Below are 14,880 nucleotides of genomic sequence, written 5' to 3' on the forward strand. Positions count from 1 at the left end.
TTATAGATTCCATGTTCCATGTTTTTTGTAATCTCGGTCCCCCACATAACCAGCTTCTGGCACCCACAGATGCTGGAGATACTGCTAAGCTTCTGACACCCACAGATGCTGGAGATACTGCTAAGCTTCTGGCACCCACAGATGCTGGAGATACTGCTAAGCTTCTGGCACCCACAGATGCTGGAGATACTGCTAAACGTCTGGCACCCACAGATGCTGGAGATACTGCTAAGCTCCTGACACCCACAGATGCTGGAGATACTGCTAAGCTCCTGACACCCACAGATGCTGGAGATACTGTAAGCTTCTGGCACCCACAGATGCTGGAGATACTGCTAAGCTCCTGGCACCCACAGATGCTGGAGATACTGCTAAGCTCCTGACACTCACAGATGCTGGAGATACTGCTAAGCTTCTGACACCCACAGATGCTGGAGATACTGCTAAGCTTCTGGCACCCACAGATGCTGGAGATACTGCTAAGCTTCTGGCACCCACAGATGCTGGAGATACCGCTAAGCTTCTGGCACCCACAGATGCTGGAGATACTGCTAAGCTGACACCCACAGATGCTGGAGATACTGCTAAGCTTCTGACACCCACAGATGCTGGAGATACTGCTAAGCTTCTGACACCCGCAGATGCTGGAGATACTGCTAAGCTTCTGACACCCGCAGATGCTGGAGATACTGCTAAGCTTCTGGCACCTGCAGATGCTGGAGATACTGCTAAGCTTCTGGCACCTGCAGATGCTGGGATACTGCTAAGCTTCTGGCACCCGCAGATGCTGGGGATACTGCTAAGCTTCTGACACCCACAGATGCTGGAGATACTGCTAAGCTTCTGACACCCACAGATGCTGGAGATTCTGCTAAGCTTCCGACACCCACGGATGCTGGAGATTCTGCTAAGCTTCTGGCACCCACAGATGCTGGAGATACTGCTAAGCTTCTGACACCCACAGATGCTGGAGATACTGCTAAGCTTCTGACACCCACAGATGCTGGCGGTACCACATGCTGTACCGGCCTCCCGAGCCCAGGGCAGCCAGCATGATTGTCAGAATATAGGCTGATTATATGTTAAACTAAACATACATTGTCTGAATTCATCGTTGAATATACCATTATTGCTGTTGTGGTCAGAATTGTATAACCTCAAGGAGAATTCAGAGACATACAAACATGATAAGAATGTTTAATAAGCTGAGAATCACATTCATTCTAACATAAAAGTGAAATCAAGACAGTCAACCCACTACCTAAAACACACCAATCGCCTCTGTTCCAGGCAGCAGTTTACTCCAAAGTAAGGGCAGAAAACAGAAACATTTATTTTGTACGTAACACAGCGGCACATTGGCTGAAGCTCAATATTCTTTTAATCAGCATTTCATCCAATTTGTGAACACAGGTGTGTAAAGTTTCAATTCAGCATGTCAGTTTTCCAGGATTACTTTAATGTGGTAAACATTTTTGCCCAGTATTCCATCTTGGAATTCAGAGACCAAGTCTATGATATCATTACCACAACACTTTCATTTCAGAAAGACCATTTAATTTCCAAATTTGCATCATGAGTTTTATTGCCTCACAGCTCAGTGAATAATTCTATTCCATTTGCCCTCTCTGCTCTATTCTCCAGGCCCTTCACACCAAACCATTGTCTTATACGATAATGCTTTAACAGTGGGCATGCACACTCCCTTTAGTAAATGCCCCCCCATGCCGCTCCTAGGCCACGGAACTATCCACTAATCTTATGTGCCCCCAATAGAGACAGGCAATAGTGTAATACGCGAGCGCGGATCTTGAGGAGAGAAAAGAGCCCAGTGCTGCAAAACTGGAAGCGCTGCAGAGTTCAGCGAGAAGGACGTTTGAGGCGAGTCGTGCATTTCTTGCAAACTGACTTCTGGAGCAATATTGGAGATTCCAGTTTATAGATTCCATGTTCCATGTTTTCCCCTTGATGAACATTGCCTTTTCACATTTGTTTTGCCGAGCTTAGTCCAATTAGCCATGCGAGAATGCAACTTTCCCCCAATGTATTAAGGAGGGTTCCAGATAATTTAAATTTGGAACGTTTAAATCCCTGTGATTATTAGTTGAAAGTAACATTTCTTTATGGGGGTGTACAAATACAATTCTCATTCTCAGTAGAGGCATTGTTTCACTTAAGCAGAACAATATTTAACTCTTTGTTTTTCACGCTTCTTTGCATCTAGCAATTCATGCAAAATAAAATATTGAATTTTTACTTTACAGTTCCTCTACTATCATTCAGTAGTACCGGTATAACACATCCCACTGGAAAAGTGTGCCTGGTGGCACTGGGCTGAACATATCCATGGAGCTGAGGGGTGAAAACAGGAAAGCAGGCAGCTATGTGTCCATTGCTTCCAATTCTACATACATTTCTTAAGATGGGACTATGTGACAATTCTTGGGAAGTACATGTGATCAACACACTGTATCAGCAGGGCTGGGATTAAGAGTTTCTTTCTTTAAAAAAGAAAGATGCAATCTCTATGCTACTTGTGCATCCAAAGGACACATGGTTTGTGGTGGCATGCAATCTTAGACAGTGCATTCCAGATATGGGGAGCTCAAACCATAAACGCTACACAACCTGGCTACCTTCTGAAACAGGAAATCCTCATGTAGAGGACTAGAACTATATATACAGGCAGGACAAGGGTGGAAGGGCAGACTGCAGAAAAGAGGGACGTGTGCCATAAAGGGCACACTGGGTTATACACAGCACCTTAACCCACACATGAGAGGTTGCAGGACCTCTCAGATTGGCCTGTGTAGACTGTAACACACCAGAGCGATAAGGTACATTTTTAAAAAACCCGGAAAAAGAAGGTTGGCACTTTCTGAGCCACCTGAAGTTGTCACATATGCCGGGAGCACAGAAAAATTCGCTGTAGTCATCTGGAAAAAATGTGGGTTATAGTGAGTATGAAGGATAAGAAATGGGAGATTATTTTGCAGCGAATTAATGTGGAAATAAACTGCTGACAACCACAGCATCTAAGAGACAAGTGAGAGCTCCCTGGAAATGTTGCCATCAGGTAGATGTTGTGAGCACCAAGCTCAGAGGAAGGCCATGGAAGCATGCCAAGGGCCCGGTGCAACCCCAACAACCAATATCGAAGCATCAGTCATTGAGAAACCATTCACTCGCTCACGGTTATCAGACAGCTGTGAAGGTTTAGTGATACCTTTGCTGAGCTCCCAAATAAGCATAAGTGGATCAGAGGGCTGTAACCATAGAATCGGAATCTGCCAGAGTAGATTAGTCAGGCCAGAAGTAGAACATAACATGTTAAGGAGAGGGGATAAGGCAGAACCCTGGGGCACGCCACATCCTGTTAATAAGGGACTCTGATATCAAATGAGGCATCATACCCGCTAATGTTCTGTTATCCCGGAGGGATTGTAAAAAGGAGAAGGCTGCGTCCCTGAGGGAGGCATCTCTTTGAATAAGAAGAATCTAATGGTCAATGGCGTCTAAGGCAACCGAGAGTTCCAAGAGAATGATAAAGGTTTCCCACGTGCACTACACCAATGCAGGTTCTCATCTGTGTATGTTCTCTGGCACCATCTACAGAAAGGATTACTCATTTAGTGACAGACAACGTCTTGGAAAATAATGTATAGGACAGTTTCCTTCCCTCATATATCCAAAGAGTGTCTATAGTTATTGATTCAACTACTGAGTCTTAGAACTTTTTCAGAATGTTGGTGCCCATTAATCTGCATGAGGTGCTTGGAAAAGGTATTCTGTAGGCTGGGTACCTTAGAACATAATGTACAGTTTCCAGTTAGAATATTCCAGAAAGGATGCATTTTAAACAGCAGTGATTCAGCCAATCATAATCAGCCACTATTTGTGTGTTAAAAAAAAACTGGGAACAAGTGTGGTGATCATTTCATCCCAGATTTAGTCAATAGCCACAGCAAATTCAGACCCATTGAAGAAGCACCACCTCCTCTCTGAAGCTTCAATTGAAAAGGGGATTTTACCACCTGCATGCCCTCTTGTATGGCAGACGCGAACACTAGAGTATTTTCCACATTTACTACACTGCAACGGTTTCTTGCATCTGGTGCCTAATAAGGTTACTGTTCACAATGAAGCTTGTTCCACATTCATGATGTTTCTCACTTGTATGTTTTCTCTGATGGCTAATAAGATGTCAAACCCTTTCCTGCATTCAGTGGACTCATGAGGTTACTCATCTGTATGTGTTCTCTGGTGGACAGAAAGATGTCCCTTCTGAGAAAACCCTTTCCCACATTCTGTGCACACATGAGGTTTCTCACCTGTGTGTGTTCTATGGTGTCTAGTAAGATCTCCATTCCGAGCAAACCCTTTCCCACATTCAGTGCACACATGACTTTTCTCACCTGTATGTGTTGTGTGGTGCCAAATAAGGTGACCCTTCCAAGCAAACCTTTTCCCACATTCAGAACACTCATGAGGTTTCTCACCTGTATGTGTTCTCTGGTGGCTAGTAAGATCTCTCATCCGAGGAAATCCTTTCCCACATTCAGTGCACACATGAGGTTTCTCACCTGTATGTGTTGTCTGGTGACTAATAAGATGTTCCTTCCAAGCAAACCCTTTCCCACATTCAGAACACTCATGAGGTTTCTCACCTGTATGTGTTCTCTGGTGGCAAATAAGACGTCCCTTCCGAGCAAACCCTTTCCCACATTCAGTACACACATGAGGTGTGTCACCTGTATGTGTTCTCTGGTGGCTAGTAAGGTCTCCCTTCTGAGCAAACCCTTTCCCACATTCACTGCACTCATGAGGTTTCTCACCTGTATGTGTTCTTTGGTGTCTAGTAAGATCTCCCTTCTGAGCAAACCATTTCCCACATTCAGTGCACTCATGAGGTTTCTCACCTGTATGTGTTCTCTGGTGGCTAGTAAGATCTCTCATCCGAGGAAATCCTTTCCCACAATCAGTGCACACATGAGGTTTCTCACCTGTATGTGTTGTCTGGTGGTGAGTAAGCTCTTGTTTGCCAGCAACCCCTTTCCCACATGCAGAACACTCATGGGGTTTCTCAGTTGTATGTGTTCTCTGGTGATGAATAAGATTTGCCTTATGAGAAAACCCTTTCCCACAATCAGTGCACATGTGAGATTTCTCACCTGTACGTGTTCTCTGGTGGCTAGTAAAATCTACCTTCTCTGCAAACCCTTTCCCACATTCAATGGGCATCTGATGTTTCTCACCTGTATGCATTTTGTGGAGGCAGAAAAGTGTATCATGCAAATGGACACTATTCTCAAATTCAGTGACCTAATAAGGTTTTTCACCCATGTTCTCATGTGGGCAATAAGTATGTTTTTGAGATGGCAATTTCTCCCATATTCTGTGCATGTGTAAGGTTTCTCGTCAGTTGCACTTCTCACTATATCTTTTCCTAAATTCAGAGCACAAATGAGCTTTCTCGTGCAAAGATCATTTCTGGTGACAAACACAATTCTTCCTCTGATTGAAGCTTTCAAAATATTCAGCGCAAGGATATGCTTCTCCCATTCACAAAATGCTTTAAAGACATGACCTTTCCATTCAGAACGGGTATAAAAAAAATAGCACTCACATGTTTTCTATCAGGAATAATAGTAAAAACAAAAATGCTTTTCTTACTGCACTTTGCATATTGTCATTTTCGTGCCAGACATCCCCCTATCCCAGGATTGACAGACAGAACAAACCTGGATATTGGATGTTAGCATGAAAGAGTTGCATGGACAGAAGCCGTCTGGTAGCAAATAGGCTTCTCAATCTGAGTTGCTGAATACTCTGAAAAGACAACTGGACCCCATACTTGCATATTCTATTAATGACGCTTTTCACTGTATTATTCCAGAGAAACTAACAATCACTGCGGTTGCATTTCTGGGGCATCAATCACCTGTTAAAATAAAAGGAGATACATGTTATTAGTTGCAACACGTTCAAAATTGTAGGCCTCACATGTAACAGGCAGACTGGTTCTCAGTAGTAGTAGTAATGTGCACTAGTTAGTCACTCACACAGTAGCTCATAAGACTTTCAATACATATCCATTGGGGACACGCACTCTAGGGAGCAGAGTAGTGGCTCGCTGATAATAAAATATGATATGATAGTGGGCATATGCAGCAGGAATAGTGGGATTATTCTTATTAAGACCATTTTAGCATCCAAGGGTAAGAGGAATGAAACACAGGCTAGGTGTACAAACATTTTAAGTGGGTACTTTAATCATCAGGGCCATGCATATGCCTTCTACCATTTTATTTATTCAGAATTGACTAAACCAGCTTGAAAGTCCCACATTTCCATATACAAATGATAAAGGCAGGTGTTGGTCACATGAGATAGTGTACCCACTAAAGGTAGAGGATACAGAATGTCAGATAAGGTGAGATCTTACATCAGGTATGCGTTCATCAACCCGGAAGATAGACATCGATTGATACGGCGCCTTCAGTCCAGTATCTTTGAGTTGAAATTCGGCTTTGCATTGATAACATAGACTCTGTGCAGCTAGTTGCTCTACTGGGTGAGAGCAAGATTGGCTTCTCGTGAACAAGATGCGAGAAACGCACTTGACTGAGACGCTACATTTTGTCTTTTGCCACACGGGTCAGAAGATCGGATACTACATGAGTGCAAATTAATCAGCACTATCCGGAGTTGGGACGTGACAGTCGCCTGACGTCTGACGTCTGACAAATGTGAGCTGACCAATTGCAGTGCGGCCCGAGAACAAACAGCGCCTTACTCTGAGAGCTCACTATCAACCATAAGACAGGTGCAGCCTGTATATCGCTTTTTTGATGAATAATCTGGCTCTATAAGAGAGAAGCTGCCGCATGCTCTGGATAGCCAGTAAGGGGAAGCTATCCTTTGGAGTCCTCTGTCTAGAGTTCCTTGAAAGTAAACATTGGAACCTCTATGAATTCAACCAAAGCACTTGGGCCTTGAGTAGATCCATTGAATGCAAAAGTATCAAGTCACTGCTACTATGCAACAATTCCAACTATAATTCCGTCCCTGATGAATTTCCATGGATTAACCCCCGTAACAGGATGAGGAAAGAAACATGTTGGGCTTGTTTTAACTATTGTTTAAATGTATCATGTGTGAATGAATGAATAACAATTCATGAGAGTGTGTGAGGTACGAATGACGATGAGTGGGAGAGCGATTAATTGAGAAATGATTATGTGATATTAGACTGCATAAGCCATTTAACCATCTAGGTCCCCAATGTTGGGACTTACTTGTGGCATTGCTTTGCACTAGTTTTGTGCAGTGATGTTTTCTTCAATCTTTTGATTAGCCCTCTTTTGATTAGCTCTATTAGAGGGTATTTGTACTGTTTATGTATTTGTACTGTCTATGCATTTAATTTGTGAAATGTACTTGTGTATAATACTAATTAAAATATGCAATTGTTATAGATCAACAATGTCTTCTTTCATCTTTGATGAATTTGATATGATTTGAGGACGTAAGATAGTCTTTCCCGTTACCCCAAGAAAGCAGTAATTCTCGGAGTCACAAGCCTTATTGTTGTTGTAACAAGGGTTCAGCCCTTAATATGAGTGTTTGCTTGGGACTCCATTTTCTCCCTTCCTCAACCGCCCTGTGTTCTTTTGGAGATCTTACATCTACACAAAGGTCAACAAGTTGCTGGATCTTGGGGTGATTGAGCCCTCCATTAGTGCATGGTCCAGTCCTGTTGTTCCGGTACCAAAGGCAGGTACCTCTGAGCTGAGGTTCTGTGTCGACTACAGGGGTCTGAATGCTGTCACCAGGACAGATGCTCACCCCTTGCCTAGAAAAAATGAGCTGGTGGATACCTTGGGTGCCTCCAAGTACCTCAGCACATTTGACATCACTGCAGGGTATTGGCAAATGGCCCTAGCAGAACATGACAAGGAGAAGACAACTTTCCCAACACCAGAGGGTCTTTACCAGTTCAGGGTAATGCCATTTGGATTGAACAATGCACCTGCCACTTTTCAGAGGCTTGTAAATCATGTCCTTAATGGGTTGGATGACTTCTGTCTTGCATATCTTAATGATATAGCAGTTTTCAGTGCCACCTGGGAGGATCATGTGAAACACCTTAGAATTGTCTTTCAGGCTCTTCAGAAGGCCCACCTGACCATAAATGCCAGCAAGTGCCGGAATGGTAAAGGATCAGTGGTCTACCTTGGGCATGAAGTAGGTGGAGGGAGGATTCAGCCTCTATCCAGTAAACTGCACGCAGTACAATACTTGCCTACCCCCACTACTCAAACCCACAGGAGAGCCTTTTTAGGTCTCAGTGGGTATTGCAGAAACGTCATGGCAGACTATGGTACCATAGCTGCCCCTCTGACTGCTCTCACAACTCCAAAGAAACCCAAGAAGGTCTCTTGGTAAGAGGAGTGTGGGCAGGCCTCCAATGGCTTAAACAACTCTGTGTGCCAGGCCCCTGTTCTCAGGGCCCCTGACTACAAAAGACCTTTTATTGTGCATACAGAAGGCTGCGACACTGGGATAGGTGCTGTATTATCACAGGTAGATGAGAAAGGCAAGGAACACCCTATTGGATTCATAAGTCGCCGGCTTAAGGACAGAGAGCTCAGGTGGTCCACAGTAGAGAAAGAATGTTTCTCTGTTGTGTGGGCCCTAAGGAAGCTGAGGCCTTACATCTATGGGACCCACTTCACTGTGCAAACTGACCATAAGCACTTAAAGTGGCTCTTGGACATGAAGGGAGAGAATCCAATGTTGCTCAGGTGGTCCATAAGCCTGCACGGGTATGACTTCGCCATTGAGCATAGGCCAGATGTCCAACATAGAAATGCTGATGGGTTGTCCAGAATGTTAAACCGACCTGAACATGAGACTCATCCAGGGGTGGATTAATTCCTGCTGTCCTTGGTCTGGGAGAGGCGAGTGTTAGGAAAGATTTCCATTTATGGGTAATTTTCCCTCCAGTTGTGAACCCCCAACTTTTTGCTGTTGTCGGACCATCCTAGCCTGACTTTTACCAGTGGAGCACAGCCTTCTGCTTCACTCCGCTGGGGGTTGCATATCTTGTTATGGGGAAACTGACATGCCCTTCAGACCGTCAGTACTGGGAGACTCTGTTTCCCCTAGCCTTTCAATTAATTGCTCTTTCTTAGCAACATGTTATCAGTGCACAATGTGCCTTCCAGTACAGTGCGCTGGGGTCTCTTTTTAATTTTTAAGGCCCTAGACACCCTTGAAGGATTTTTGGTGATTGTACAAGTGTGTCCAGGACAGAGATGGTGGCAGCAATTACCTTAAAAGCATTTTGGCTATTTTCTATGGTCCAAACTGTGGTTACCGTGTTTGGCCAGGACGGCGTCCAGTGCCTTAAATGGCCATGACACGAGTTCCTTCGTTCTGTCCTTTTGCCATTTTGTCCCTTTGCCTTCCCCAGGTCGAATAGACCCGGGAATATCCTTATTTGGTCATGCAGACCCCGCGCAAACCAAAGCTTTTGCAGGCTTTTGTATGCCTTGTGTGTGTGTGTGCGTGCCCAGGATGTGCGCTGGCCCAGGATGTGCGCTGGAGCTGTCTAGTTCCAATACACATCCTGGGTGCCAGGATGTCTGGTGTGCTGGGATGACTTGGACCACTATGTTTTGTGAGTGGTCCACGTCTGGGATGGCTGAATGTGAGCCGATCTCTTATTGGTTTCTCTTTGTTTTGGTGCAAAGGAGATTTTGGATAAGAAAAGGCACCTTACCCCCATTCCAGGTCGATCTTCTGAGTTCACACCAAACTTAGTAAAGGAGCTAAGTATCCTGAACCAAACAAGCCGATCCGTGAAACCGCTGGTGACTCGCTGGAAGGTTTGGCACACTGACACCACCGTTGTCCCGTTGGAGCCCTTGCTTCTGATTGATTATAGAAGGCCTTCAAGGGCGCTTCGACCTGTTGGAGTAGTGGGACTAACTACTGTCGGCACCTCCTGATTACCCTGCAAAAGAGCCTTTTCGGAAGTTTGGACCACCCAGTGAACTGACCAGCTCGTACAGGACCTTTGCCCTGGAACCGCTGCCGTCTCATGTTTCGACTTGAGCCTTTGAGAACAAGAACTTATTGGAGGAGGAGGAGGAGGAGGAGGAGAAGGAGGAGGTGGTGGTGGTGGTGGTTAATATTGCTGAGATTTACTTTGTGTTTGAGTTAAAAGGCCTTTAATAAATGTATATGTATTTTTTTATATATACGCCTGACAGAGTAATTTGTGGTGTTGTTTACAGTATCCAGTCAGTTTTTCGAAACACAAACTTTCGAATACAATTCTTGAGAATAGTTCCTGTCGAAAGTCATTTTTTCGAATGTCATGTTTTAAAAAAGAATTAGATTATCATATCTAAATTAAGGTAAGTATTAGTGCAGGGCTGGGGCCAGGGTTAGGGTTTGGGTTGGGGCTTTGGTTAATTTAGGGGTCAAATTAAGGTTAGGGTTGGGTTGGGGTTGGGGTTGGGGCCAGGGTTTAGGGTTAGGGTTATGGTTCGTTTAAGTGTTAAAATAGGGTTAGGCTTGAGGCTTGGGTTAGTTTAGCGGTTAAATTATGGTTAGGGTTGGGGCTAGGGTTGGGGCTAGGGTTAGTTTAAGGGTTACATTAGGGTTAGGGTTGGGGCCAGGGCTAGGGTTAGGGTCAGGGTTGGGGGGTGGGTGGCGTGGGGGTTAGGGGTGCTGGGAGGGGGATCCCCCCAATATGCACAAAAACTTTAAAACGTTACAAGGGGCTGGCCAGTGCTGAAATTTCAGCACTGGACAGCTCCATGTAACGTTTTAAAGTTACCAAAAAAGCATTGAAATGCTACCTTTAACATGTGAAAGTGCATTTCAATTGAAACCAGTCCATGTCTATTGTCGATGGATTGGTTTCGAAAGAAATGCATTTTTGCATGTTAAATATAGCTTGTCAAAGCTTTATTTTTTAGAAACTTTTTTTTCGATGGTTTTGTGATTCGAAACTTTTTTTCCGAAAGAATCACTATAAACCTTGTTTACTGTGTGTGCTCATTGTGGGCTTTTGATCACCCTCACCCCTCCTGAGACCTAGTCTTGACCGCCACCAATGCTACCTTGATTGGTCTGGCTTGTCCAGAAGGCTACCCAGTTCCAAAAAACTAGGCTGGCCGTCTGAAACTCTGCCCAGCAGGTCAGAGATCAGAAATCCATCTTAACAGTCATTGTCCAAAGTCCCAACCTACTATGGCAAACACTACTGTTCCTACCATCCCCTATGTTCTGTTCTACATCCCGGCCATTCTCGTCCATTACACAAACCTTCCTCGTCATGTCCCGCAGGATACCCTGACACTTCAACCCTTTTCATCTCAAACACAAAAAATTTCGCACCACACAATCGACAATGGACTGATGTTAAACCTGCGTACCTGACATGTCCCAACCTGAGGGTCAGGCAAAGTCAGACAATTGACCCAAATCACACACACACCTGACGGCCCTTCCTTTTCCCCACAGGGATAAAAGGTGGAATAAGAGAGTGCAGTACTAGCAAAGGCGAGTACAGCAGACAGCACGACCAGAGGGCTACCACACGGAAGTTCAAAGGAAGGAAGAAGGCAGAAGGAATCGAGAGGGTGGCGAGGAGAGAAGTGACCTTTCCATTCTCATCCCAGACCCATGGAACAATAGCACAATTCAACGATACACAGGGCAATCCTATGCCGATAGGCAGGAGCGAGGGAAGCTCTGGCGCCTGGGGTACTGGCCTTGACTCCAGTGAAGCCAAAAGCCAAGCAGTTCATCACAGCCGGTGAGTCGAGGGGAGAACCGATAAGAACCGGGTGGTGATGAGTGAGAATCGCAAAGTGGCAAGTTTTGAACCAATCGCTGATGAACTTTGAATGAACAGTTAAACCTGAAGAAATGCGGCACCACGTGGGTGCTAACTCGAGAGACTCTGGTCGAACCCCATATGAGAGAAACTACAAGTACCAGAAGGCCATAGGAAGGTCCACGAAATAGGTCAAAGTGGTCATACACGAGATTCCAAGATGGTGGCTGAAAGGGGAAGATGTGTCTGAGGTCGCTCTCCCTCCCCCTCCAGGGCCGAGATAATAAAGCAAAACAAAGATGCAGATGACTCGCTCACTGCCACCAGAATACTGACTAGCCCCGGCAGCATACAACAACGAAGCCCCACACGGAGTGACAGTAGCAGGCGGGAGTGAATGTTCCAGGTGGTGCGCCACAGTGACACACAGCAACCGGGAGGGGACGACTGGTCCACAAATCGAAGTGCCCGGGGCACTGAAGGCGAGCCGGCACACGAGAGGTCAGCAGGAGCACACGTGGAGAATGCCCGGGAGCAGGTGCCAGGTGCCCCCTGGGAAATACCCCACCAAAGGCCACGTTACGGCAGAATCCAGCCCCAGGGGGCCTTACAAAAGAATCCCTCTCCGGCAGCCAGCGTCCGGGGGGTGCCCTTGGCCGCCTGCACGGGAGTGCCTTTCCCCTTTCCCCTCCATCCCCCAAGTCAGGAAGACTACAAGAAGCTGCGCAGGACCCACGGGGCAATCACCACCAACATTCCGGTGAGCCTCTCTACCGCGCAACGGGGGCCCTCCTGCCCACACTCCAAGCCCCCCCTGGGGGTTCTTACAGGCTGCCCATAGTGAGCAGGGGGTGCCCAGGGAGCACACAGGTGAACATATTTGCCCCGGGAACATCCGGACTGTAGGGGGAGCTCCCACGCACAGACTCCCACGGAGGGCAAGTCTACAGGAGACAAGCCCCCACTAACACCTAACAGCTCAAACGGACCGCACCCCCCCCCCCATGAACCAGGGTCTGGAAGCAACCCAAGTCATCCACTGCGCACCCAGACAAGGGGGACAGGAAGGGAAAGTAAAGCCCTAAACGAGTAAAGAGGACACCCCCCATCCGGAGTGCACAGAGGGGGGGGCCAGCTCTCCGGGCACGCGGTCCTCCCCAGAACGTCCCAGGCCGATACTACCCAATATAGAAGGCAAAGGGACTCGGACAACGCAAGCAGGGGTCTCTGGAGACCTGGGGAATCCCCAAGACGCCAAAAGGGACCCACAAGACACGAAAACAGCATTCCCCCACCAGTATCACTCGTGTAGCAAGTGGAGACCATAGACAAGGACCGAGGGGGACACCCCCACACAGCAGGGGAAGCCCAGTCACGCCCAAGGTACAGCACGTGTACCCCAAACGCAAACTGTTAGTAAGAGCAGCACACATGTCAAGATCCAGGGGAAAACAAACGCAGATAACCCCACAGACACCCCCGACAAGACAAGAGCCACACCTGGTCCGGCTTTGGGACGCAGACGCAACAACGCAACAGAAAGGGAAGGCCATAAGAGACCAAGTAAAAGCAGCTGCAATGGATACGGCACAGGGAGAGATGGCGACCAAGGAGGACATTAAAACATATCTGGGGGAATTGGTGTCAATGCAGACACAACTCAATGTGATTAAAAGTGAGATAAAAACAGCAATACAGGAACTAGAAACAGAAGTGGTAAACCTAGGGAAACCCTGGAGAAAATTGTAGAAAACCTGGAAGAGGAGAGGCAACAAGGGACAGAGACACAGGGCCGTCTGGTCAGACTGACCCATAATCTTGAAATTCAATGCAAGGACTTAGAAAACCGCTCCAGTAAATCTAACATTAGAATAAAAAATATGGTGGAAACAGTAGAGGATAAAGATCTTAGGGAAGCGGTACAACAAGTCTTCAAGGAAATTCTTGCAACGGAAGGGGACGTTGACATTCCAATAGACAGAATACACCCAGTGGGGCCTCAGAGAACAGGAGAACCAGGAGCCCGCCCTCGGGATGTACTAATAGCGCTTACGTCCTACTCCCAAAAAGAACAGCTTCTTCGGAAAGCAAGGTCCATGGACCACATCAGAATGAATGGAGTAGACATCCAACTGTACCAGGATTTAGCGCAGTCGACACTGCAGAAAAGACGAGAGATGGGCCCAGTGGTAAGAGAACTAGTGGCAAACAAATCGGGTATAAATGGACCTTTCCCCTTGGCCTCCTATTCTCGTGGGAAGGGAAACAGCAAAGAATCACAACATGCGAGGAAGGCATGCAGCGGTTAGACCTACAAGAACAAGATGGGACACAGCGGGGGACTCACAGGGAAGGAACAGCCATGCGAAGAACCCCATGGGACTGGAAGAAAATCAACAGGAAAATGTACACAAGGAAATAACAGGCTGCGCACAGAGAAGGACACACAGACACATACGACGGGGCTCATAGAACCCACAGGGCCCACCACCCGGAAATCCCGGGACACACCGAGAGCAGACATCCAATAAGAAGGCACCGGGGGGGAGATGTGAGGGGCAGCAAAAGCAATCCAATTGTGGTTTAGAACTCCTCACAAGTTTATCCCTGAGGTATTGAGGGCATGGCGCGACAGGCTCCACACCCAAGCGATCATAGGAACCAGAGCCCTCCTCAGGACAGTTATGGGGGCAGGGGAGCTTGCAAGTTAGGGGTTGGAATCTAATGGGGGGAGGGGTAGGGGGTCGAAGGGAGGGAACCGGAAGGAAACACACCCAGCCTACAAGGATCCAAGGAAAGCCAATAGAGAACACTCTTTCTACGAAAGAATAGGGTTAAAAATACTAACATATAATGTCCGAGGGCTGAACTCCCCCGTCAAAAGAAAGAAGATGGAGCATTTTCTACAAATAGCGAAATATGACATCATAATGCTCCAGGAAACCCACAAAAAAAGGCAAGATATTGGGAGGCTCAGACTGAAAGGCTTCAATCAAATTTTCCAGGCAAATGAGCAGGAGCGA

The 14,880-nt window shown here is 46.5% G+C and overlaps 1 protein-coding gene across 1 annotated transcript in view; it reads right to left on the reverse strand.

Moving 5' to 3' along the window:
- Positions 1–1,180: 1,180 nt before the first annotated feature.
- The window catches only part of LOC138489453 (zinc finger protein 432-like), a 39,520-nt gene continuing 25,820 nt past the window's right edge, over positions 1,181–14,880 (reverse strand). The window contains exon 4 of the mRNA XM_069617173.1: positions 1,181–5,941. Within this exon, the coding sequence (XP_069473274.1) occupies positions 4,240–5,265 (1,026 nt within the window). The 5' untranslated portion in view covers positions 5,266–5,941 and the 3' untranslated portion in view covers positions 1,181–4,239. The remainder of the gene's footprint in view (positions 5,942–14,880) is intronic.

Source organism: Ambystoma mexicanum, chromosome 9 (assembly GCF_040938575.1).
Source record: "Ambystoma mexicanum isolate Mex_15411 chromosome 9, UKY_AmexF1_1, whole genome shotgun sequence".
NCBI classification, from domain to species: Eukaryota; Metazoa; Chordata; class Amphibia; order Caudata; family Ambystomatidae; genus Ambystoma; species Ambystoma mexicanum.